This window comes from Physeter macrocephalus, chromosome 4 (genome assembly GCF_002837175.3).
Source record: "Physeter macrocephalus isolate SW-GA chromosome 4, ASM283717v5, whole genome shotgun sequence".
Lineage (NCBI taxonomy): Eukaryota > Metazoa > Chordata > Mammalia > Artiodactyla > Physeteridae > Physeter > Physeter macrocephalus.
In genome coordinates this window covers 95,567,462-95,593,778 of record NC_041217.1, presented here as the reverse complement: position 1 = coordinate 95,593,778, position 26,317 = coordinate 95,567,462, and the positions used below count along the sequence as shown (strand labels likewise).

The 26,317-nt window shown below is 35.0% G+C and overlaps 2 protein-coding genes across 7 annotated transcripts in view; one reads left to right on the top strand and one right to left on the bottom strand.

Moving 5' to 3' along the window:
* The window catches only part of TRMT13 (tRNA methyltransferase 13 homolog), a 24,181-nt gene extending 10,990 nt beyond the window's left edge, over nt 1–13,191 (top strand). For 2 of the 6 annotated variants that reach the window (XM_007122323.4, XM_028489085.2), the window contains exons 4-11: nt 1,947–2,009; nt 2,185–2,254; nt 2,411–2,517; nt 2,867–3,034; nt 4,773–4,845; nt 9,352–9,426; nt 12,219–12,651; nt 12,994–13,191. In XM_007122323.4, the coding sequence (XP_007122385.1) occupies nt 1,947–2,009; nt 2,185–2,254; nt 2,411–2,517; nt 2,867–3,034; nt 4,773–4,845; nt 9,352–9,426; nt 12,219–12,651; nt 12,994–13,189 (1,185 nt within the window). In that variant the 3' untranslated portion in view covers nt 13,190–13,191. Of the gene's footprint in view, nt 1–1,946; nt 2,010–2,184; nt 2,255–2,410; nt 2,518–2,866; nt 3,035–4,772; nt 4,846–9,351; nt 9,427–11,051; nt 12,652–12,993 lie in introns of those variants that run through there. The other 4 variants (XM_007122324.4, XM_055084423.1, XM_055084425.1 and 1 more) reach the window with 4 other exon arrangements.
* Nucleotides 13,192–13,215: 24 nt separating this feature from the next.
* The window catches only part of LRRC39 (leucine rich repeat containing 39), a 21,170-nt gene continuing 8,068 nt past the window's right edge, over nt 13,216–26,317 (bottom strand). Inside the window, exons 3-9 of the mRNA XM_007122325.4 lie at nt 23,868–23,973; nt 22,558–22,714; nt 21,608–21,744; nt 18,833–18,978; nt 17,771–17,923; nt 16,707–16,843; nt 13,216–13,468 (exon numbers count right to left, since the gene is read on the bottom strand). Of these exons, the coding sequence (XP_007122387.1) occupies nt 13,413–13,468; nt 16,707–16,843; nt 17,771–17,923; nt 18,833–18,978; nt 21,608–21,744; nt 22,558–22,714; nt 23,868–23,973 (892 nt within the window). The 3' untranslated portion in view covers nt 13,216–13,412. The remainder of the gene's footprint in view (nt 13,469–16,706; nt 16,844–17,770; nt 17,924–18,832; nt 18,979–21,607; nt 21,745–22,557; nt 22,715–23,867; nt 23,974–26,317) is intronic.

Sequence of the window (26,317 nt, the reverse complement as noted above, 5' to 3'; positions counted from 1 at the left end):
AAGAGAAAAACAAATATCATATACTAATGCATATATGTGGAATCTAGAAAAATGGTACAGATGAACCTACTTGCAGGGCAGGAATAGAGATGCAGACGTAGAGAATGGACATGTGGACACAGGGGAGGAAGGGGAGAGTGGGACGAATTGAGAGATTAGGATTGACATACATACACTACCATGTATAAAAGAGATAGCTAGTGGGAACATGCTATAAAGCACAGGAAGCTCAGCTTGGTGTTCTATGATGACCTAGATGGGTGGGATGGGGGGGTTTGGGAGGGAGGTACAAGAGGGAGGGGATATAGGTATACATAGAGCTGATTCACTTCCTTATATGGCAGAAACACAACATTGTAAAGCAATTATACTCCAATTTAAAAAAAAGAAAAAGAGAAAGAAAAAAACATGTAGAAGAAAAGTGATGACTACCCCAGTTAGCCCCTCAGTAAGAGAAAGAATGTTGCCTTTCCTTTCAGGTATGCATGGAGGTTATCTTCCTTACCTAAGTGTCAGGCTTTAGTTAAAGCAAGCAGGTTGAATACGTGTTCTGGGAACAGTTTGAGAGAAGAAATGAATTTATTAAAAATGGAATACCCCTGTGAATTTCCTGGTGGTCCATGGGTTAGGACTCCCTGCTTTCATGGCAGGGACTGGGTTCAATCCCTGGTTAGGGAACTAAGATCCCACAATCCATGTGGCATGGGAAAAAAAAAAAAAAAAAAAAAAGGAATACCCCTGCACAGATTCCATTGCATGCTGGGACACAGTGGAAAGGAAGGGGAGAAAAGTAGTGGGATGATGAGATAAGAGGAAAGAAATGCAGAACAGTGTTTAGTACACTATGTATAACATGAAACCCAGGTAAAATCTTATCACTCGTTTGTTTACTAATAGTTATAGTTAATTTTCTCTTATAGTTTTGCCAGTCATCCAACAAAATATTCTAATATCTGCTTTCTTCGCCTGTTCCACTTAATCACTGGTTTCCGTTATTACCCATATAGGTAAAGGTAGCAGCATACAATGCACGTGTTACCTTTCTCCTATCTGCGTAACTAAGCCCATTGCTATGCATAATGTCCCAGGAGTTGTTTTCACTTTCAAAACAGAATTTGTAAAAATTGTGCTATTTCATTCATCTATATCTATGTGGTCTAATATGGTAGCCACTAGCCATTAATTATGGCTATGTAACTATTAAAATTTGAGTCAATTGAAATTAAACAAAATTGAAAATCCAGTTCCTCAGTCACACTAGCCATATTTCAAGGCTAATAGCTACCATGTTGGCCAGGGTAAATATAGAACATTTTCATTGTTGCAGAAAGTGCTATTGGACAATGCTAATCTAGATCCTTACCTAGAGTCTCTCTCTCTGAAAATGGACTAGAAATATCTCACTATGTTAATTTAAACAACATAATATCACAGGACATTTCTATTTTCTATTTTAATTAGTATTTTAAAATAGAAGAAATCAGACCTAAACCATTGTAATATTTTTTCTTATCTCTGTTTTTGGCCCTGCTGCCTATCTGATAAACAGCCATTTTGCAGTTGGGTCTTTGTTTTTGCTTTAACCATTAGCAAAAATGACAGTCCTCAGTCTATGCTGGAGACAGGTAAAAACTTTAATAAAAATTACTAATGAATTTCTTCAGACTGTAAATATTCAAATAGCTACCTCACTAGAATGTAAGATCGGTGAACACAGAGATTTTTGTCTGTACTGTTCTCCACTGTGGTAAATCCTCAGCACCTAAAGCAAGTTAAGGACCACAGTATTCACTCAGTAATTATTTAATGAATAAATGAACGGGAGAAAGGGAGAATGGCAGGTACAAAGTATTGGAAGAAGGCATGGATCAGTTTTTCAGCTTAATTTTTGTGAACTTGTCACATTAATAACGGTATTGTTATGTCTTGGTTTTCTTTTTATTCAGGACTTCTTTATTCAAGATATTAATGCAGGCTTAAAAGATGAAACAGAAATACCTGAACAATTAGTAAGTACTTGACTTTTTAATTTTACAAAGTATTTATGAGCATCTCCACACTGTAAATAAGCTGTGTTCCAATTTTTGGAATAAATTAACTATTTTGATTTAGAATGCATTTTCTTATAGAAACAATGTTATTTATTAGTTCCCAGACCAACTCACACCCCATTTTTGTATATAGGTTCCAATTTCTTTTCTCTCTGAAGAGCAGATGGGAAACTTAATTAAGAAACTGAGAAAAGCAAGTGAGGGTAAGTCTGCCTAAATTTGCAAGTTAAATTTTTTTAGAATAATCAGGTGGTATATGAGTTAATTCCACTGTGGTTTAAGAGATATTACTACCATTGTTTAGAGCCCTATGGTTTCATGTTTGGTTATTTAAGCTTTTGTGCTTTTATTTGGCACAGGTTTGAACTCTACACTTAAAGATCAAATTATGTCCCATCCAGCGTTGCATGATGCCCTTAATGACCCTAAAAACGGTGATTCTGCAACCAAACATCTGAAACAGCAGGTATGTTTAGCCATAGTAACTCTACTAAAAATGGCCTTTTTGTTCATTTGTCAAAGCTAACATTCTGTTGTTTCTCAATATAATTATTAATGAGATTTTGTTTAGATTATCTTTCAGGGTACAGAATCCCCATTTCAAAAAACGTATATAAACATATTTTAAAATCCTTGGAATGGATATGCTTCTGAGTACTACATGTTAAATATTTAAAAGCAAGAGAAAAGCTTTAAAGCCAAACAAAAATTATCAGTGTGAACATGCTGCCCTATATAGAAATTATCTTGCTATTTTCCTATTTGAGCCGAATGTTTTTGCTCTAGTTTATAAAATAATCTCGTGAAGTTTGCAGGCTTCTATTTTAGGTAACATTGAAAAATTAAAGTTACTTGGTCCAAGAAGATGCTTTGTTGAGTTTGGAGCAGGAAAGGGAAAATTATCTCATTGGGTTGATATTGCCTTAAAAGATGCTGAAAAAGTTCACTTCATCCTAGTAGAAAAGGTGACCACAAGATTCAAGGTAAGTGAAACCATTGTAGTATATTGGTAACCAAACTGTTTGCACTTTTCTTGTTTGGAAAAAAAAAATGATACTCAGAAACAGGCCTCTTAATGAAAATTAATTTTTTGTGTGTTTATTTGATTATAGCTTTTTATTCTAATTATATTGATGATTTAAACTGAAGGTAAATTTTTTAATCTAAATTTTGATAGTTCATTGATCTGAGTTCTTAAAATATTTACAGAGACAAGAAATTATGTGGAAAGAGCCAAGCTCAAGCTAGGAGTTAAAAGTCTTAAGTCCTAACCTACATCTGAAACTTACCAACTATTTGTTCAGTAAACATTTATTGAGCATACCACAAGCACCTTGATAGATATTGGGTAAAGTCAAATAAGACAACATCCCTATGTTCTGTTACTTATATTGGAAAGAAGAGACAAACAGATAAATGATTATAGAAAAGGGTTAAAATATGAAAAAAGGTCGTACAGAGTACAGTGTGGGTTCAAAGGAGGGAGTGACAAGTTTTACTGCAGAGAAGGGATGGTGAATGGCTACACAGAAAAGGTGGTGCTTGAGCTATATCTTGAAAAGTGGGTATTTGCTAAATACAGAGTTTGAGAAGCATTCTAGGAAGCAAGAAGATTGTAACCAAATGCCTGAAACGACAGGGAAGCATGGAAACATTTCTGTGTGATGGAAGTCCATGGTGTGAAGTAGAGTTCAGCAGTGATGAGATGGGAGAGGAGGCCTAGACTCTGGAAGGACTCATATTTTATGCGAAGGGAGGAGTTTGACTTTATCCTGCTACATGCTGGGGGTACAGTGGAAACAAGATTTAATTCTTGTCTTCAAGAAGCTTACATCTAATGGGACAGACTTATAAGTATCTTGGCTCAGTATGCTAAGTGTCTTATGATAGTGATAAGTACCAGATGCTATAGGAGTGTGAAGATAGAGTGCCAGCCTCAGTCTAGTGTGGGTTATTGAAGTTTTCCTGGAGGAGGTGGTAGCTGAGAGGAGATTGAAAGAATATATAAGAATTGGTGAAGTAAATAGAAAAGGGTTTTAAAAGTTCCTCCTAGCAGTACCATTGAAGCTGTATCAGAAGAGTGTGAACCTTGAATTAGGGAGATTAATAATAAGATCATTATTATCCAGTAATCCAGGTAAGAAGTGGGCCAGAGCTAAGGATGTTGCAGTGAGATAGAGAGGAGGGAAAGAGTGTGAGAAATGTTATGATATTGGAAGCCCCGAGACCTGGTGACTTGTTATCCATTAAGTGTGAAAGAGGAGTTACTTCTGGTGACCTTTTGTGCCTTAAGTGACTAAGTGGTGTTCTTCCCTCAGATAGGGAATACAGAAGGAAAGGGAAAAATAGTTTGGAGGGAGAAATAATGAGTTCAGTTTTGAATGAATTTGCTGTTGAAGTAGAGCTTTTTATTATCTATGAACCTTAATTCCTTCATCAGTGAATTGGGGATTTTTAGAGTTAAAGAAAATAATGTGTACATAATAATTTATAAATTGTTCAAGTCTTATAACGATGTACGATATTGTTATTTTGGAGTTTTCATCACAGAATATACAATCTTAAATTTTTTAATTAACAATTCTACTTTTTAAACACTAAAAACTAAGATGGAAAATTATTTGCTCTGAATTTTGAAAACAAATAGAAATCTTTTTTCATAAAGCTCTTTTTCTTTTTTTACATAAAAGGCATTGTTATATTAATGTTCTATTTGCGCAGGTAGATGGCAAACACAGAAAGAAAAATTCAGTGTTTGAGAGACTTCAAATTGATATTCAGCACCTGTGTTTGAGTAAGTTGCATAACTTGCAGTTGCTCTTCCATAAATCATAGAAATTTCAAACTCTGAGGGTTGCTTAGAAATCCAATCCCACAGAACACTGCTTCAGGGAAAACAGAGATTAATCCTTTGTTAATATAGAATGTTATATCTAACATTTAGGTAAATATAAATGGAATTAGGGTTGAAACTTTAAGAAATTGTTTTTCAGTATCAACTAGAAATGAAGTATCATACTAGGGAATAGCTTAAAAGTTTTGAGAATATGTCCTTATGTTGCTTCTTTATCCTGTTTAAATTAATTACTGAGTCTGTTCATACCATACACTAGCCTTCTGCCTATAGTTAACATGACTTTAGCTAAACTATTACAGAAATGAGATAGTTCTCTGCTTAGCTAATATGTAAAAGATACTTTCTGCCTAGCTAATATGTAAAAACTACTTCCTACAATTTTAAATTGTACCAAAGAAAATAACCCATCTCTATGGACCTCATATTTCACACACACACACACACACACACACACACACACACACACACACACCCCACACACACACCCATCAGTCATAATCTTTAATGCCCTTTCTGTACCTTTTAATAGTTTTTCATATTATTTAAAATGAAAATATGGGCTTCCCTGGTGGCACAGTGGTTAAGAGTCCACCTGCCAATGCAGGGGACACAGGTTCGAGCCCTGGTACGGGAAGATCCCACATGCCGCGGAGCAACTAAGCCCGTGTGCCACAACTACTGAGCCTGTGCTCTAGAGCCCGTGAGCCACAAGTACTGAAGCCCACGTGCCACAACTACTGAAGCCCGTGTGCCTAGAGCCCGTGCTCTGCAACAAGAGAAGCCACCACCATAATGAGAAGCCCGCACACTGCAACAAAGAGTAGCCCCTGCTCGCCGCAACTAGAGAAAGCGCGCACGCAGCAACGAACACCCGATGTAGCCAAAAATAAATTTTTAAAAATAAATTAAATGAAAATAATACAAACATATGCCAACAACCTCTTCTGCTAATTTTTTTTAACATCTTTATTGGAGTATAATTGCTTTACAATGGTGTGTTAGTTTCTGCTTTACAACAAAGTGAATCAGTTATACATATACATATGTTCCCATATCGCTCCCCTCTTGCGTCTCCCTCCCTCCCCCCCTCCCTATCCCACCCTTCTAGGTGGTCACAAACCATGGAGCTGATCTCTCTGTGCTATGCGGCTGCTTCCCACTAGCTATCCACCCTACGTTTGGTAGTGTATATATGTCCATGCCACTCTCTCACTTCGTCACAGCTTACCCTTCCCCCTCCCCATATCCTCAAGGCCATGCTCTATCTTCTGCTAATTTTAATTCAGCCCTGTGATGCAAACCACAGCTGGCCCATGTAGTAAATAAAATTTGTTTATTGAGTTAATAGTTAATTTAAAATTTTGTTTACTTGGTCTTTTAAAAATGTGTTTGTTTTAAGGTCGTATTGTATAGCACAGGGAATATTCAGTATTTCCTGATAAACCATAATGGAAAAGAATATGAAAAAGAATATACATATGTATAACTGAATCACTTTGCTGTACAGCAGAAATTAACACAACATTGTAAATCAACTATACTTCAATTTAAATAAAAAGGTATAACTTTAAAATTTGTATTTGTTTTAACACATTTACCAAGTATTCTGTTAGTTTCTATCTTCCTGAAAAATTCTCTCCTGGATCCTTCAGATACATTCCAATGTAGACTGGGTGCCCTCTGTTCCTGGAGCACAATTGTCAACCTTAAAATTCTCTTCGTTTTCATCCTGGGGATTCCCTTCACTCTCCTAGGTTGGGATTTATTTTTCCACATCTTATCGCTTATCTTCCTCTATTGATTTACTGTCTTTGGGGAAAGCACCTCCTCCTATAGCTTCCTGAGAAACAATTGCATTAGAGATAAATTTGAGACTTTGCATTGTCTGAAAATATCTTTTACTTTACCCTTACACTTGATTTGTCTGGGTATTTCTATTTCTAAGAATTTTGAAACTATTACTCCACTAGTTCTGAAGTTCAGTGCCATTCTGAGTCCTGATCCCTTGTGTGTCATCTGCTTTTTTCTTTCTAGAGATTTATAGGCTCTTTTCTTTGTCCTCAGTGTTTTAAATTCTCACAGTGATGCATCTTGATTTAGTTATATTTTTATCTGTTGTACTGGGCACTTGATGGACTCTTTTGTGTATAGCAGTGATTCTCAACTAGAAGCAGTTTTGGCCCTCAGGGAACATTGGCAATGTCTGAGACATTTTTCGTTGTCCTAAGAGTGCACCAGCATCTTATGGATACAGGCCAGGGAGCCTGCTAATCCAGAAACCTGCTAAATATCCTGTAAGGTACAGTATAGCTCCCGACAACAAAGAATTATTGGGGCCAAAAGTTAATAATGGCAAGGATGAGAAATCCTGATTGAGAGATTCCAGTATTCTCAGCTTTCTGGGAAATTTCCTTGCGTTCTTTCTTTCATAATTTTCTCTGCTCCATTTTTTCTTTTCTCCCTTAATGGAAGAACTTTTCTGATTTAGTTATTAGACCTCCTGGAATGGTTCTCTACTTTTCTTGACTTTACTTCTCTGTTCTATATCTTTTGCCTTTTTTGTATACTTTCTCAGATTTCTTCAACTTAATTTCTTCTGTCAGAGTTTTAATTTCTAAGATTTTTTTTCTCTGAATTTATCTTTGTAACCTGTTCTTTTTTCATAATTGTACTATCTTTGTGAGGATATTAATGATTTGTTTTAGAAGTATCCTCCCTTCATATTCTGTTTTCACTAAGTTGCTCTTTTCCATTTGTTTTGGTCTGTCTCTTTCAACTTAGAGGCTCTGCTCAAACATCTGTGCTTTTTGATGGTGTGTTCATAGTGAGGATTGAGGGACTAAGAGCTCTGAGTCTTCAGGTGGAGTTGTTGACTCTGAACTCCAGTTTGGAATGACCTGTCTAGAATGTGATCTTTCCTCTGGGGCTGGTCAGGTTCCCCAGAGAAGGCTCTTCTGATCACCTGCCTAGAGGGTGAAGGTCTGATTACCAACATTCTGGGACCCAGTGACAAGTAAGAGCTTAATCTATACGCATACTCACTTAATCCTGCTATTTTACCACGCTTCAACTTTCAACTTCCTATTATCCTTCAACCCAGTGACCTCCTGTTTTACTTGCTTGAGAGAATTAATCTACAGTTTTCCACCAGTTGGTAAAGAGGTAGTCACCAGGTGGCTATGAGGTGAGGATCTGATTACTTCTTAAATAGACTTTCTGCAGGCACACTCTGTTATCAGTAACTAACTCAGCTCAACTTCCAAGGTTCCTGATGCCCCCAATTCCATAAGGCCGTTCTTAGACAACCTTTCTCTTCACCCTGATTGAAGATAAGTTTCTTGAACCACCTTACACAGGCAAACTATTCCAGTTGGTACCAGTTTCTTCTCATAGTATGTGATACCATCTGAAAGCAAGCAACAAAGAATTTGAAATATTTGCTAAGGACCTCCATTGGACAATTCACTGTGCTGGGTGCTGTAGCTGGATTTGTAGGGGGAAACATACTTTTCATTTCAGAATCTTAGAAAAAGGAAAATGAATAGGGGGAAAAAATGGAAGCCATAACTGTGATGTACTACATTTTACTGCATTATCTTGTAGATGTCTTTTTTTATTTTACTTTTATACTATTATGAATATTTTCTTTTATTCATATTCAGAACAGTGTGAAAGCTAAAATATCTTATCCTTGATTATCAAGATATAATGAGGGGCTTCCCTGGTGGTGCAGTGGTTGGGAGTCCGCCTGCCGATGCAGGGGACGCGGGTTGGTGCCCCGGTCTGGGAGGATCCCACATGCCGCGGATCGGCTGGGCCCGTGAGCCATGGCCGCTGAGCCTGCGCGTCCGGAGCCTGTGCTCCGCAGCGGGAGAGGCCACAGCGGTGAGGGGCCCGCGTACTGCAAAAAAAAAAAAAAAAAAGATATAATGAAAGCTATATCTTTAGTTTGATTATAATATTGAGTATAGTATTCTATAATATAAAATGTCGGTTGTATTATATGTATTTATCATATATATTAGTTATGCAGGATAAATCTAGTAAGGAAACTTTTGAGCCCTTTTATCAATGGGTAATAATATTTAGCAAAATAAGACTTCTACAGGGTAAAGTCCTGAGTCAGTATAGAAGAAATAGCATTGGCCTAAAAGTCAAGAAATTAACTCGGGGGTAAAGAACCAGCTGGGGGCGAGGTGGGAAGAAAAGGAAGACAGAAAAATTTTTAACTCTGATTCTGGCTATGTCCGTAGCCATCTGTGTTACTTATCAAGTCACTACATCTTTGAGCCTCTTATTCCTAAGCTATAAAGTGAGAATTTTTTGTCTGTGTCTCTTTCAGCCCTAGAATTCAAAGATTCTAATTAGTTCTCTCTTTGGGAGGCCACTTAATGCCTTAATTCACAAGAGAGCTAACTTAGTTCTCATTTCTTTTTATTTCAGACAAGATTCCTTTGCTAAGCAAAGAAAAACTACCTGTGGTAGGAATTGGAAAACATCTGTGTGGTGTGGCAACAGGTATGTAAACATACTAATAATGTCGAGATGAACACATTAAGTTTTAGCTTAACATGGTCCCAAATATTTAGAGTCTCTTTTCAGTAGTTTTTATCCCTTGTTTGCAACTCATTAATCTTCATAGTAGCACTGGCCCTGTATTATATCAGCCTTAGAGCTTTCCTACTTCTCTGCTCATTTTGGCCATTTTGCAGGATGAATTAAAGAGTTTTACGTGTAAATACTGTGTCATATGGAACCTTAAAGTTCGTTGGGTTATACTTCAACCAAAAAGGAAATAAATCATTTATGGAAACTGTATGATTCTATCCCAGAAGCTACTCATTTTTTTAGAGGAGTTGCTTGGGAAGGACTCTGAAACTTCTCCCACTAGAAGATGATTATGTATCAGGATTCTAGGGAAAACAAAAAAGGAAACATTAAGATGTGTCTTAGCACTTGGATCCATCGGATGTAGCATGATAAAGTAGAAAGAACATGGGCTTTGAAATCAGATAGTACAGGGTTCAACTTTGCTGTATAACCTTGGCATATTACTTAACCTTTCTGAGCTTTAGTTATCTCGTCTGTAAAACGAGGATAACAACATATAATTTGCCAGTTTACATGTAAAGTGTCTGGCACATATCAGTGCTCAATAAATGTTAACTATTGTTACATCTTCTTCTGGCTTCTGCTAATTTCATGTCTACCGATATGGGGAACTTGGAGCCTCCATAAGAGTTATTCAAGTTGGCTGGAGATGACTTTAAGTATTATATATTTGTGTTGTCCTTCATAGTTTTTAGATGATTTTCACATACCTTGTCTCATTTAACTCTCATAAAAGCCTTCTGAAGTAAGCCAGTTCTATCCTGGGGAGGAAACAAAAAATGCTCCTTTACTCCTACCCATCTAACCCAAGTTTCTCAGAAATGTTATCTACACTGGCCATTTCTCATTGTTCCACACACTTTTTCCCTCCTTGATTCATTCTATCTGAATTCTCCCTTCATCACTCTATCATCATCTTAATGAAAAATCTCTGCTATTGTTGCTTACCCTTCTGGAAATTCTGTTTTCTTCTCTTTAGTGACATTCTTTCCTTGTTCTTCCCCTACATCTGTGCTATTCTTTCTGTATATATCATGGTGTCCTTCCACTACTTGTCCTTTAAATACTAATATTCAGACCCATCTTCCACACACCTAATGTGTCTTTCACCTTCTTAAAACTATTCAGTAGCTCCCAGTCACCTACACCTTAAAGTCTAAGCTCTTTAACATGACATCCTAGTCTTAATCTGGCCTCTGCCTTCCTCTCTTTGCCGCTTCCTGCCTCTATATCTATTGGTCTATACATTCTAACCCTTCCCATATACTATACTGTGTCTGTTTCTAAACTGATCAATTTCTACTCCTTCTTCAGCTTATTGTCACCACTTTCAGGGAACCTCCCTAAATAAGGTACTCCTCCTTAGTGTTTATCATAGTTGCCTCTGCATATCTGGAGCTCATTGTATATTAATTTTCTGTTTATATATCTAATTCTGAATGAATTTGTTCAGAATTCATTTATTTATTTATTATTTGAATGAATAAATAATCTTGGCCACAAATGTGCTGTGTTTCCTTGTCCCTTTCTAGGTACGTGGCTTTGTCCCTCAAGTTCTCTGTAAAGGAGGGGTTGAGATGGATTGCTAAAGCTCCTTCTGATTCTAAAATAACTTCATTCTTTTAATAATTTTTCTGATTATCCCCATTTCTGAAAATCATTTACTTAACTCCAATATAAGTAAAACAGTGACTGAATATCTTTTGTCAGAAAATAATAGTTTATAAAATAATAGATCAGCTATCGCCTTCTCCAAATAACAGGTTCCTGATAGTTTGTTGACTTAAATTCATATATTGTATTATATATACTAGTAAAATATCAGATCACTTACTGTTCACTTGTGACATCTTGTGATAATAAAGTTTAAAAATACATGTGTTTTTGATTGATCAAACAGTGTGACATTCTAATCAGACAGAAAATGTGGATTTTACAGCATATATTTGGAGTCTTTCCAGTATTGTCAATAATATAGCAGTCGTCAGTGGGAAATTATCATAATCATCAAAAATCCATTTGTTTAGTTTTTAAGTGGACTACAAATTTTTCATTTTAATATAGAGTTCATTTGTCTCTAAGTTTGTGTTTGTTTATTAATCATCATACAACCACAAAGCCTTGCACATGAAAGGCCTTCAGTAACTATTTGCTGAATGAATACATTGGTACTCAGCAAGGCCTACTTTCCACCTTCTGACCCCACTCTTCTCAACTCTTCACTATTTGCTGTGAACATCTTACATTTCAAGACTGACACCTAACATCAACTTAGCAGATGCTTAGCCGATGCCTTTCCTCTTTCTTTCTTTGGGTTCTTTAAGTTCAAAACTTCCCTGGAATGTTAAATGTAGAGACATAAAATTTTTTCTATACAAGTCATTTCCTTAACAAGGGTAGGAGAAATGAGAGCAAATTTGAGTAGTTGGACAAAAAGTTTTACAAATTTTAGATCTTAAGCTTCACACAGTTTTTGGGGGGAAGTTGACTTTATGCGGAATAAATCATTAGAGAAAATGGTACAATAATGAGAAAAGGGCAAATATGAACAAAGTAGATAATTCATGAAAGAATTAGTACAAGTATAGAGCTAAGTAAGTTTTTGTTGGGCTTTTAAAAACCATACTGCCTAATAAATGTAAAAAATACTTATTTTTAAAGATGATGTGGTTTGGGGGGCCACATAATTGTGTTTGCAGATCTTGCATTACGATGTTTGGTTGAAACCTATGCTGCCAGTTGTGAGGAAAGGAATGAAGAACCTTTAGCCAAACGCGTAAAGAATGATAAAACAGAAAAAGAAATTAACACTTTGGCCAAGGAAGGAAATGAAAAAAATATCCCAGAGAAGTGGACCCCTGTGGCTGGCATTGTTATTGCACTCTGTTGTCACCACAGGTGTGATTGGAGACATTATGTGGGCAAAGAATATTTCAGGGCTCTAGGCCTTGGAGCAGTGGAATTCCACTATTTCCAGCGAATGAGTAGTTGGGCGACTTGTGGGATGCAAAAAACATCTTTGGAAGCTTCAAATATCTCCACAAAAAGAAAAGATAAACAGAATGATGGCAGTGAAGAGCATGATGATGGAGGATACAGAATCACAGATGACAGCACTGAGAGTTTGCCTGGGTAAGTAAGTGACTACTTTGAAATGCACAACACTAGGGCAGAAATACTTTATTATTACTATACTTTATTTTTAGATGAATATTACCAAAAATTCTTTCATGAAAATATATTTTACTAAAAATATATATATATATATATTTTTTTTTACTAATTTTAGAATAAGTTAAAATATACACACTTTAATTGTGGCATTAATAAAATGTATCTTGGAAGCATGGGACATAGCACATAGTATGTTGTGGGTTATTTAGCAGCTTATCAATGAATAAGACTAACTAAAATAATTTGTTATAAGGTTTTACAGAATTTTAACAATGTGTTGTGTGTATTTACTCAATTTAGGTTTCTTACTGTTGAAGAAAAGAAGAAAATAGGGCATCTTTGTAAATTGCTGATTGACCAAGGCCGAATCAACTATTTACAGCAGAAAGGATTCAATCCCGCTTTACAGTATTATACAGACCCTCTGGTGTCTTTGGAAAATGTATTGTTAACTGCTTTACCAAATCATTCTTCATCACCAGAAACAACTGCTTAATGGAAAAGAAATTTTGAACATCAGTCTTCCACCAAAAAAATTTTTTTAATTGTATTTTTATATTCATGAAAATATAATTTAAATAGCAGATAATATGAACTTTAAAAAATGTGGCCTCGTTGAACTTTGGTAATGGCTTTGTTTTTTCCTTTAGAAGTCCAAACATTAGAGAATTCACCAAATTCCCAAAGTAATCCTCTTCAGCAGGGCATCTTGAATTATATTATCCATCAGCATTTATAGAGTTTGGTAAAGTAGTAGAGCAGTTGACATGGTTACCTGAAACACACATAACATGTCATCATGTATCTAGCACATTAACTTTCTATTTGCATTAATTTTGGAAACTTACTTTCCTTTGGTTTTATTTAATACTTTTTATTTTTCAAGTTCAAGATGTAGTAATCAATTGTCAGTTTATAACAAGGACCAATCTGAGAAGTTGGTTTATGTATGGATGTTTTGTCCAGGCAGATCTTGAAAGAATAATTAATTGTGATTATTTGTTTCTACTGCAAACAAATTCAGAGATGTTCACAATCAATTAATTCACCTTCAGATTTCAAGAGCTATACCTGTGTTTATATATTATCAGAATTTGTCCATGACAGACACCAAAACTAAAAAGATATTTTCAAGGAAAAAAACTATTTCACTTCATTTTTTTAATTAGTTAATTATCTAGTGAGAACTTCCAGAAAGATACTTGTAAGCCTAATTCACAAATTAAATTGAAATTTGCAAATAACTTCTGAAGTTAATTAGATGTCATATCTTTTAAAAGGTCATTTTTACATATACAAGAACAAATGTAAGTATATTCTCTCCTGTTTGGGAAAATAATTTGGAATAAAGTAGAAATTAGATAGTGATACCAAAAACCTCACTTTCGGGCCTCATTAGCTCATAAGCAGTTTCTATGCACAAGAAAACATTAAACCAAACATGGTAAGACTGTTAGTCTTTTCCTCATCTTATCCTTGGTTTATTTCTGCCTTATTTGTAAAAATTATCTTAATCATTGTACATTTGCCAAGACAAAGATACAGAATTACTGATTGTAGATATTATAATGATATTCTTAGGTAACTATTATTTGTAGGTCTATGATTACCTTAATTATAAATTAGAAGTCTAGCTCATTTTTAGTTTCTGACCTTTCTACTTTAGTTTAATCTTACATGTCTTATGAGACTGCCTAGGTTCAAATCCCAACCCTACTACTTGATCTCTTTGTGCCTCAATTCCCCGCTTAAAATGGACGTGATGAAGATAATAATAATACCTCACAAGGTTGTTACGAGCATTAAATGAAATAACACATTAAAATGTTTAGAACAGTTCTAAGTATAGAGTAAGTACTCAATAAATATTAACCGTTTTTAATAGTACTAATTCATAACAATATTTTTAATGAAATAGGCAGACTTGGTTTTATTATCTCTGTTTAAGTTGTAACCTTTTTTCTCTTGTTATAAGTTCTATGTCAAATATTATTAAAATAAGGTAGTTTGTTTAAATTAGCTACTCATGACCCCAAATCAAGAGAACATAAATGAAGATAATAATACGTTGTTCAATAATTAACCTGATTTTACACAGTTAGGCAATGCTAATTTGTGTTATACAATCTGTTTTGCTTCATTCAACAATTTATGCCCAGAAATAAAAGCTATCCTACAACAGGCATTATCTCTGTTATATTTCATAAAACATACACACACACACACACACACACACACAATTATACTGATAGAGTCCTGTGGCCCAATGAATGTTTCTGACAATGATACCAAGTCCTCTATGGGAAGATAAGGTTGTTCTTCAACATGCCAGCTGTACCAAGATTATTGTTTTCCCCAACCTTGCTTATTTCCCTTAAGATTACATGAGACAGTGAATACATGGGATATGCATATAGCTGTTTCTCGACCTGCAGAATTTGCAGGTTCAGCAGACTCCTTGAACTTTAGATTGATCTACACAACTACCTCTTCCTGCATGTGCCACAGATGTATTAACTCTACTGTTAAAACTGAAGCTCATGTTCCACTTCTACCACCAAACCAGCTTCTATACTTCATTTCCGCATCTCAGCATCACCATTCATCCAGTTGCTCTAACCAAAAACAGATTCATCCTGGACTCCTCCCTTTTCTCATCTTCAGTCACCAATTCTGTCTCCTACTTGGCTTTTATATATTTATACTCTATTTTTCAAACCTAGGCCCCAAACTATTACAGCTTTTTTACATATCTTCCTCCAGTCTAACCTCCATGTTACTGTTTCTGTGACCTTGCTACAACAGATCTAATGACCTCCATTGGATGTTGGTAAAAATATTTTCTCCAGCTGAAAATACTCTCATATCTGTTTGCTCAGATTATACCTGCTCTTCAAAGTAACTATTTGAAGAGGTAACAATTCTACCTTTTAACTCAAACATTCTTCACATTTTAGTGAATTATAAAACCATGTTTTCCATTACTATACTATTTATTTTTTTTTGTAAAGCTGTTTTTTTTTCATTTATATTTTATTTATTTTTGGCTGTGTTGGATCTTCGTTGCTACACACAGGCTTTCTCTAGTTGCAGTGAGCGGGGGCTACGCTTCCTTGCAGTGCACGGGCTTCTCATTGCGATGGCTTCGCAGCATGTGGGATCTTCCTGGACCAGGGATCGACCCCATGTTCCCTGCATTGGCAGGCGGATTTTTAACCACTGCACCAACAGGGAAGTCCTATTATTTTTTTTATTAACAGAGAGTTATGCTGTTTGTCCTCATCCCCTAATCTTGGGTTAAGTTAAAGTCATTTCTTCCTTAGTTAAAAAAACAACAAAAAAGAGGTTTTAATTCTAAAGTATCCGAGATAAAAGTGATTGAAATCTATATATCAAAAACTCACATTTTAACTGTTGGCTAAAATCTGTTCTCTTGATATTTTTCATTCCTAGGCACAGTAGCAAAATATTTTTCATTCCTAGTCAAAATATTTCTTTTTGCTATTTGTGGATTATTGTAGAAAAAGAGGAGATGGCAGGGAAGGTAGTGTTCATGAGTAAACTGACATGACAAACTGATAGAATGAGGTAGTGAAGCTTTAAGAATTACATCTTCATTCACTTGGTCGTGCTTCAAGTGCTTGACCAAAGAAGTTTATTTCCTGACTCTACTTGAAAGACTTTCAGTATCTTTACGACATTTCTCTCCAAGCCTTTATCAAAATCGTGAACAGATTAGAATTTCACTTTTTTTTCTTCAACAATATTGACTAAGAGACCAGAATTTGACAAAAGGTAAGATGGAATGAAAAGTCTATAAAGGAATTTGTATATATATATATATATATATATATATATATATATATATATATGCATTCATATACTTAAAAGACTTCATAACTCTGGTTAGGAATTTGTATATATATATATATATATATATATATATATATATATATATATGCATTCCTTTACTTAAAAGAATTCTTAACCTGTGTTATATACAAATCTCATACCTGCTCTCCGTGACTCCTGTATGTATGTGTGCATAAACTGAAGGCCGAATAATTCCCGTTCCTCTTCCTCATCTATGTTTTCACCGGGAGGAAGTGTTACTTCCAATTTCAGTGGGTTGTCTCGGAAGTTGACAAACCTAGCAGTTCACCAAAAAACAGTATTTTTATAGGTGCCATAGAAGTGTACATTTATTTTCCTAGAGAAAGATCAAGTGGTAATATACTAAATTACTCTTTTTTTTTAACTGAACATCTTGGTGAGATGTGATATATCCCAAGAATCTTTAAATTTCTTCCCTAGAAGAAAAAAATATTAGCTTTAGACAACTTATTTTCCAAGCTTGTAAAAGCAACTATTAGTCCATAGCATATGTTTAATGTGGTACACTTTAACTTCCAAGAGCAACCCTAATGCATCTCAAATATACAATTAATGCTATGAACTTAAATTTTCTGCATATTTTATAAAGCATGTCTTATTTATCATTGTATCGTCACCATCTAGTACAAGGCTCAGTAGTTGCTGAATAAGTAAATGAATGATTTTTGTTATGAAAGTTGTGGGATTTGGTGTGAATTCTCACGTCTTATGCTCACTGTCAGGAAATTAAGTTTTGGAAGTTATTTGAGGGAGTTCTGTTAGTAATTAACTTAGTAAAAAGTTATATTTACCTCTACATAATTGCCTTGTCCATTTGTAGTTATTTAGGAGGAAAATAATCACTATTCTTATGGTTTTGGTTTATCGTGGATTAAACTATATTGTGGATAAAGTTTGTTAGCAGTTATAAAGATGATTTTCAGGAAAATGTCACCAACACAGGGCATTCCTTAAAGCTGATAAATCCCAGTACGGCTTTAGTTTCAAGGATTCTTTCTTGAATAATTTAGACCAGTATTATATTAATCCTATTTATAAATTATAGAATTTCAAAGTTGGAAAAGATTTTTAAATGTATTCATTTATGTGAATGAGAACTCAAATCTATTAATAACAATTTCTTTATATTACTTTGTTCTGCAGCCAGAAAGGAACATGTCAGTTCTGTGTCTACAACTTTTACCTTAGATTGGTCATCTCTTCCATGCACACTGGAATATCTTTCAGTTTATTGTTGCTGAGAACAAGAGTACCCAGATTTTTCATATTGCTGATTGTTTCTGGCAAGCATGTTATTTTATTCCGTTGGAGCCATAATGTGTGTAGACTTTGCATTCTGAAGAATTAAGAGTTTTCTGTGATTAATCCCATATAATATGAAAACCCTGGTTCTTATTAACCCAAAATTTTAAAAAATGTCATCTTGTATAACATCTCCTTTAACCAGTATACCTATTGAGTTAACTGACTTCATATTACCTGATTTTAGGGAAACTATAACAAGGGAGTGAATCTCTATCTACCGTATAGCTGTCATCATGTAGTGGTAGAAATTAAATCAATGTATTCTAGAATTCTTCACTATTCTCATAGGATTTCTTGCAGAAGAACTGCTAAAATGCTATCTAATCTGAATTAGAGTCTTAAGAGGAAACTCAGAAATTATTAATATGCCCATTTAGGGCAAGGCAAGTATGCATAATGGTTAACAGCATGGACTCTGGGGCCAGGGTGCCTGGGTTCAAATCCTAACTGGCACACTTACTAACTGTGATCTTGAGCAATTTACTGTCATCTCTACATTAGTTTCCTCAATGTTTTTAAAGTGCACAGAAGTGCCTGGCATGCACTAAGCAATGTTGTTATTGCTGTGGACTATTCTTGTCAATTTGTTGAAGTCAGATAGCCAGTTTTTCTATCCCAAACCCGCCTCCCCCCTTTTTTTTTTGGCTGTACCACATGGCTTGTGGGATCTTAGTCCCCTGACCAGGGATCAAACCCGACCCTCTGCAGTGAAAGTGCTGAGTCCTAACCACTGGACCACCAGGGAATTCCTCAAAACCCTTTTTTTAAATTTGGAGTACATGAATATTATTCTGTTAAAAAGTAGCATACATTATTTGGAACTAAATGGATCTATTGTGATTGATTATGCTTGGGGTCCCCTGTGTTTTGTTTATTCTTTCTTATTTATCATAGAGAGCTTCAACACCTCTTGGTAGCAAAAAAAAGTTATTTATGTTACCTTTCTACAGTATCAGGAAGTTGTTCAAGTCTGTTGCTTCCCATATCAAGCCACTCAAGGGCAGGCATGTTCAACACAGCAGGAGGGATTGTAGTAAAGTGGTTCATACTCAAATCAAGGTGAGTAAGCTTTAACAAATTGCTGAGCTGAAGAGGAAGGCAAGGTTTTTCAAAATAAATGTCCAGAACGTAAACTACTAGAACACCCACAATGGTAAAGGAGATATATCACATCAAGGATTGTCTACATGATGCTTGCACTTTATTTAGTCACAGCAGTCCACAACAAATCTGAGATAACAATAATGCTAAATAACCTCCAGATAAATGAAAAACTCATAGAAAGTTCATCTATTCAAAGAAAACTTATCTTCCAAAATAACCAAGCTCCAGGGTTTATAGCACCTGCCTGGCAGAAGCTTTTTTTTTTTCTCTCTGGGAATAAACATATGTTTTCCTTTTATCTAGTAGTTGAGATTTTCTTGGGAAAACCCAAACTTCAGAAAAATAGTTACTTTTGTTAACTCCCTATCTTTGTGCCTGATGCTTTACATAACGTTATCTCAGTCATAGAATTTACTGTTTGGTAATTCTATTTTTTAAATGAAAACATCAATAAAAAATTTATTAAGACTATATAACAACACCAGTGTGCTCAGCTTAAGAAAACAAACATATCAATATGACTGCCTTCAATGTACTTCTCCCTTCTTCCTCTTTGAAGATAACTCTATCCTGAATTTGGTATCTATTATTCCCATGCATTTTTAAAATGTTTTTATTACTATACATAAATATATGTTTTCTATATAGTTCTCTCTATATTACTATTACGTGTATTTTTTCATAAATAAAAATTTTTATATGTTTTTGAATTTTATTTAAAGATGATGATACTGTACTTTCTTTAACTTGCCTTTTTCTCTCAATATCAGTCTTTATATGTAGTCACATTGATGCATATAGCTCTAGTTTATTCATCAGCTTTACAAGGTGAGTACCGTTTTTCCCTTTTATGGACAAAATGGTTTAGAGAGGCCATGTGACTAGAAATGATGGAGCTATGATGTGCACTCAAGTTTTCGTGGACTTAAAGCTGCAAAATTTCTAAATTTCTCTTTCCTCTGTAGTGAAAATTTCAAAATGTAAGAATTTAGTTAACTTTTACAAAAGATTCTCCATTTAGCTAGGCAAGTTCTATGTTTTATTTCTATCTCAGGGTACATTCAGATTCATTCCACAACTTTAACACCTCAAAAAATGCACAAATACAGTGTTTTACGGGTAATGCAAAAAAAGCAGTTTTCCATTTAGTAGGTGATATTTCTCTAGCTTTGTAATTCGTCATGAATAAAACACTTTTCAAAACTTGTCATCAGACTTTTAAAATTTTCAAATGATTCAGAATAGTGTATAAAAAGATTGTTTTTACATTAGCATAAATTTGTTTGTGTGTTACAGTGTGTGCAATTTAATGGCTGAGAGCTAAGTCTCCTGTTGCAGATTTCTCAGTGGGACTAGAACCCTTTGGTTTTAAAAGCTTGAAGAAAGATATTAAAACCATTATAATCTAAGTCTTAATTTTGCATATGTGAAAATTGAGACCTAGTTATGTAAAGTGGTGTGTTCAAGGCCACACAGCTACTTAAAGGCCACACTTGGAAATAATTCCAGGCTCAAGATCTCAGTTCACTATTTGTTCCTGTAAAACGTATTTCTTTAAGTAAAGACATTAAGGCAAAGACAGGTTAATAGACATGCCCAAATTCACATAGCTTTTTAGTGACAGAACCAAAGCTAGAAACAAAATCACAATAATTAAAAATCGGAAATAAAATGTTTATTGGCCCTCTTTTAGGTATAAAGAAATTGTCCCTGTGATCATGATTTTCATCATAATCAAGTGTATACATTTTACTAAACTGAACTATTATAAGATCAGATGGATATAGCTATAGAAATTATGTTTTACTTGTAAGAGCAACAATAATTGGTGCATGTTTACTGGTTTGGGGAGGAAAGTGACATTCTTACCAAGATAAAGCGGGAAAGGGGAATAGTCTTTTATTTTGAGTTTTATTATTTTTCTTAACTTTTATCTTGCAAAATCATTGTTTTCAAGGCAAAGCACCATGGAAATTTCCTTTGCTGATTCTAAGAGCCTTAAATATGCTTGAAAAATCATAGGAAGGTCTATATCTCTATGATCAGTTTGGTCTTACCAAGAACAAGATATCATACCAAATCAAAGTTTGAGGGCTTTCCAAGCCCACTGCCTTGCTTTACTTGGTAGAGCCTAGGAAGCTAGCAAACACTTTTCCTAAACTGAAGAATTCATGTCTTTTTACTTTACCTCTATCTCAAAAGCTGATCACCTATAAAACTAACTAATAAACAAAATAGTTTTTCTGTCACCACATTGTCTGTGCTTTATGATAATCATGTATTCATTCAATAGGCATTAAGTAACATCTACAACCTAGGCTGTGCCTTCAATTCTGGGAATTGCAATAAGTAAGATTCTCACTCTGGCCTGCAAGGAGATCACTAATGATGTCAGTACTGTGACAATAATAGAAATAGCTTTTTATGCTAAATAAATCTTTCTCTAATTAAAAACATGCCTTATAATAATAGGAAATGGTTTTCACTAAATATTTTCTGAAATAAAATTTATAGCATTTTTCCATTAGTGTTATTTTTAATGATCACGCAGTGGAGAAGTAAACCACTAGTAGAAGGAAAATAAAATCATAGGTATTTATATCATTCTGACCTCTTGTGGAAGATCACATATATCTCTGTTAACAGCAAGTTCAAGTTTCTCCAATCTGGCACAGTTACTTAGTTCCTTGGGGACAGTTTTGATTCTGTTGTAACTAAGAATCAGTTCCTGAAGTCTAGTGAGCAGTCCTGCGGAAAAATAACACACAATAAAGAGCAGAGGGATATAAAATAATGTTTCCAGTTATTAAGTATTACAGCATAACTTACTTGCCCGTTTCATATTGGCAAATTCACACTTAGGCTCTTCCCTTTTCCCACTGTGTGTCCTGCCCCTTCTTCAGATAAAGAGCTGGTGATTTATCAGTGCTATAGACAAAAATAAATATTTTTTTCAGGGCTTCCCTGGTGGCGCAGTGGTTGCGAGTCCGCCTGCCGATGCTAGGGGACACGGGTTCGTGCCCCAGTCTGGGAAGATCCCACATGCCGCGGAGCGGCTGGGCCCGTGAGCCATGGCCGCTGAGCCTGCGCGTCCGGAGCCTGTGCTCCGCAACGGGAGAGACCACAGCAGTGAGAGGCCCCCGTACCGCAAAAAAAATAGATAAATTAAAAATTTTAAAAATATATTTTTTTCATTCTGTTTTATCTACACTATATCCTGACCAGTTTTCCCTTTGGGGATTTTTTTTTCCTCATTTAAGGAATTTTTTCTAATTTTCTTTCTTGTCTTCAATTTGTTCCCTTCTAGGAGGAATAACCAAACCAACAATATTGTTTCCAGAATCTACACAATATTATTCCCAAAGGGACTTCTCTTGCATTGAAATCTCATCTTGAATCACCTCAGTAAATCCAGAAGCTTGAATCCCCTGGAAGCTTCAGTTTAGACTAGATGTTTAAAAAATTTTAAGATTCAGGAGTATATAAAGATGAGATCTTTATTCCATGTATCAAAAAAAAATTATCAGTGAAAAACACAGGAATAAAAGCAATTTTCCTTACCAATTGCTCGAGGTATGTCTGAAATTGTGTTTCGAGATAAATCTAACACAATAAGGTTCTGGAATCTTCCGATGAATTCAGGAATTTTCACTAAGCCAGTTCTATGAAGGTGCCATTCCTGTAGCTGATTTAGTTTTAGTAGAGAAGAAGGGAGGGTCTAAACTCAAGTAAAAAAAATGAAAGAGTTACTATATTACTTAAATTATTTTAGTATCATGCCATACAGAAATATGACTGTAGAGATACTATTTGATTTGTAAAAGAACTTAGGAATATTTTTTCTTTAATGGGTTATATTTCCAAATACTTTGTGCTACTTCTAAGTTTTAAGAACTTTCCTTTTTAGGTGGGTGCTAAACCTTCAAACCCCAATCATAATAACATAAACAGAAATAACATATTTCAGTCAATATTGCACACACATAGAGCTGTGTTCTAAAGATTCTATTTTATTAGGCTTAACTAGAGTACATATGTTACTGAACATTAGAATATGGTGACTAATTGAAATTACAGAGAAACAAAAAGATCATTCTAATCAATTCAAACTTCTCTTCCCATTCTGTTTTGAAATAGTTTAGTTTTTTTAAGCAGATTTTCTTTTAATTTAAGAATTTTAAAAGTTTCAACTATTCTGAACTCTATGCCTTTTCCCTTTCAGCCTAAAGTAGCCAAAAGACAAAATACAGGAGCTAAGCCCCTAGCTAAATATACCGATATGTATGAAAACAAACACTGACTCAAGGGATAGAGGTGGCCCTTGTCACAATTAGAGTAGGCCAAATGTAATTAAGCAACTATGTTTGTGTGTGGGCGGGGGGGAGAGAGAAAGAGGAGATAATGTGAATCTGGTTGTGGACCTAAGAAAAAAAATAATATACATTTCCATTTTGTGAAGTTTTAACTGAGCATTTGCTTTTTTTTTTTTACTTTAAGGCCAAAGCTTTATTTAAAAAAAAACAACTTCCGCTGCTTTTAGTTGAGCATTTGCTTTGAAAAAGCTACACGATTTTTGTTAAGCAGATGGTCACCTTTTTACGGAAAATGAGAAATTGCTTATTAGAAGGATTAGTGGGAGAAATATTACAAATGACTTAAATTTAGGCAGAGTTAAAGCACATTGGTTGAAGTTTTGGAATAAAAAGTTGTGAAGTTACATTAATTTTCAGTTCATGTTGCCCAAATTCATTTGGTACATTATTAGAATTCCTAACTATTCCAGACTTAAGCACATAATTTAAGAATCATTCTCTCAACTCTCCCACAAAATGCGAAATATAAAAAACAAATATTACTTCTATAAAGCTTACCTTCCATTCCTCTTTTTCTATCTTCAAAATGACCCTTCCATTTTCCCTGGTGACCTTTTCTCTTAGCTTGGTTAAGCGCACTCGTTCTTCCCAGATTCGCACTAGCCTAGGAGACCAGGAAGTCATTTTAGTTCACAGGTAATGACATAGGTAGTATTCACTTTTGTATGAAAAAGTGACCCATCAAAAACAACCATTTGATTGATAGTGTCTGGAAATCAGACAAGTATTTTTCAAGAATTATAAATATGATTAATATGATAAATGCCCTATTTTTAAGTTTTTGAAAAGTATCATAACTCTCCATAGATTTTTTTGTAACAGCTTTATTGAGATATAATTCACATACCATGAAAATCCTTTTAAAGTATACAATTCAGTATTTTTTCTTATATTCACAGAGCTGTGCAACCATCACCACTTATCTGATCCAAAACATTTTCAGCACTCAAAAAGAAACCCCATGCCCTTAGCAGTCACTCCCCATTCCTCCCTCCCCCAGCCCCTGGCAACCAATAATCTACTTTCTATCTCTGTCTCTACTTTCTATCTCTATCTTTTCTATATTTGCCTAATCTGGATGTTTCATATAAAAGGGATTATATAATATGTGGTCTTTTGTGTCTGGCTTCTTTCACGTAGCATAGTTTTATCCAAAGTTTATGCATGCTGTAATGTGTATCAGTACTTCATTCCTTTTTATAGAAGAATAATATTCTGCCAAATTTTGTTGATCCATTCATCAGTTGGACATCTGGGTCAATTCCATTTTTTAGCTATTCTGAATAATGCTACTATGAACATTCATGTACAAATTTTCAGGTAGACATATGTTTTCTCTTGAGTTTGTGTATTCATAGGAGTAGAATTGCTGGGTCGTTTCGTAACTCAATGTTTAACTTTTTTTAAACTGCCAAACTTTGTCCAAATTGATTGCATCATTTTACCTTCCCACCAGCAGTGTATGAGGGTTCTGATTGCTCCACATCTTTGCCAACATTTGTTAGTGTCCATCTTTTTTTATGTCACATTTCTTTTTTTTTTAATTTTATTTATTCATTTATTTATTTTATTTTTGGCTGCATTGTGTCTTCGTTGCTGCGCGAGGGCTTTCTCTAGTTGGGGCGCGCGGGGACTACTCTTCGTTGCAGTGCGCGGGCTTCTCATTGCGGGGGCTTCTCTTGTTGTGGAGCACAGGCTCTAGGCACGTGGGCTTCAGTAGTTGTAGCACGCAGGCTCATTAGCTGTGGCGCACGGGCTTAGTTGCTCCGTGGCATGTGGGATCTTCCCGGACCAGGGCTCGAACCCATGTCCTCTGCATTGGCAGGCGGATTCTTAACCACTGCGCCACCAGGGAAGCCCAGTGTCCATCTTTTTGATAATAGCTATCCTAGGGGTGTGAAGTGGTACCTCACTGTTGTTTTGACTTGCATTTATTAAATATCTAATCCATAGATATTTAATAAAAAATGTTTTAAAGACTTGCAAATGATATAGTTCAACTTCAGATTTAAGTTGTATATTACTATATTCTATTATATCCAGATTTAGTTTTTCAGATATAAAAATGTACAAAATTCTAGAGCACATCCTATTGATTTTTGGTTCATAGCAAACTTACATAATAATAATGTCAAGCTTATAAAAATGACTAACAAAAGGTTGCAAAAGGTTTTCTATTTCTATACTAGAAATTTTTCATGTATGAAAAATAAAGAATAAGTTTAGAATTGAAATTTTGCACTTTTAGCCTATTAGAATGATACATAATAAAGAAATATAAGCAATCATCAAAGAAGATAGGTTTAATTAATTTGAATATTTATTTGCCAAAATTCTCTTGACATCTAAGAGTTAATATATATTCTTAGCAATTCTGCGTATTAACTGATCTTCAGCGAGGATTTTATTTTAATGAACAGAAAACCAAATATCTCTGAAAGTATAATATTTGCTGTCTATATATGTTTGTGTTTGCAAAACATTTCTATGGAGTCTGCGTATTTTCATCCACTGCTTGTCTGAAAGTAAACTAATCTGCTAACAAGTGCACTGTGGCAATGGCTATGTGTGGCCTTCTAGACTGAACAGCTAACCTTCCAATAGGTGTGGTTAAGTGAGACAAAATGTATACTGCCATCTATTCAATTACACCGCGTTTTATAAAAATAGAACTATTTAAACAGTAGACATAATGATTATTAATTACTTATTACTCACTGAAATATATGTATTTCAGAGCAAGATTTAATGATGGGCAATGAAGTGTGTTATTCCCTAACATTTAATTTCAATTAAAGAAATCATTGGGCCTTCCCTGGTGGCGCAGTGGTTGGGAGTCCGCCTGCCGATGCGGGGGACGCGGGTTCGTGCCCCGGTCCGGGAGGATCCCACATGCCGCGGAGCGGCTGGGCCCGTGGGCCATGGCCGCTGGGCCTGTGCGTCTGGAG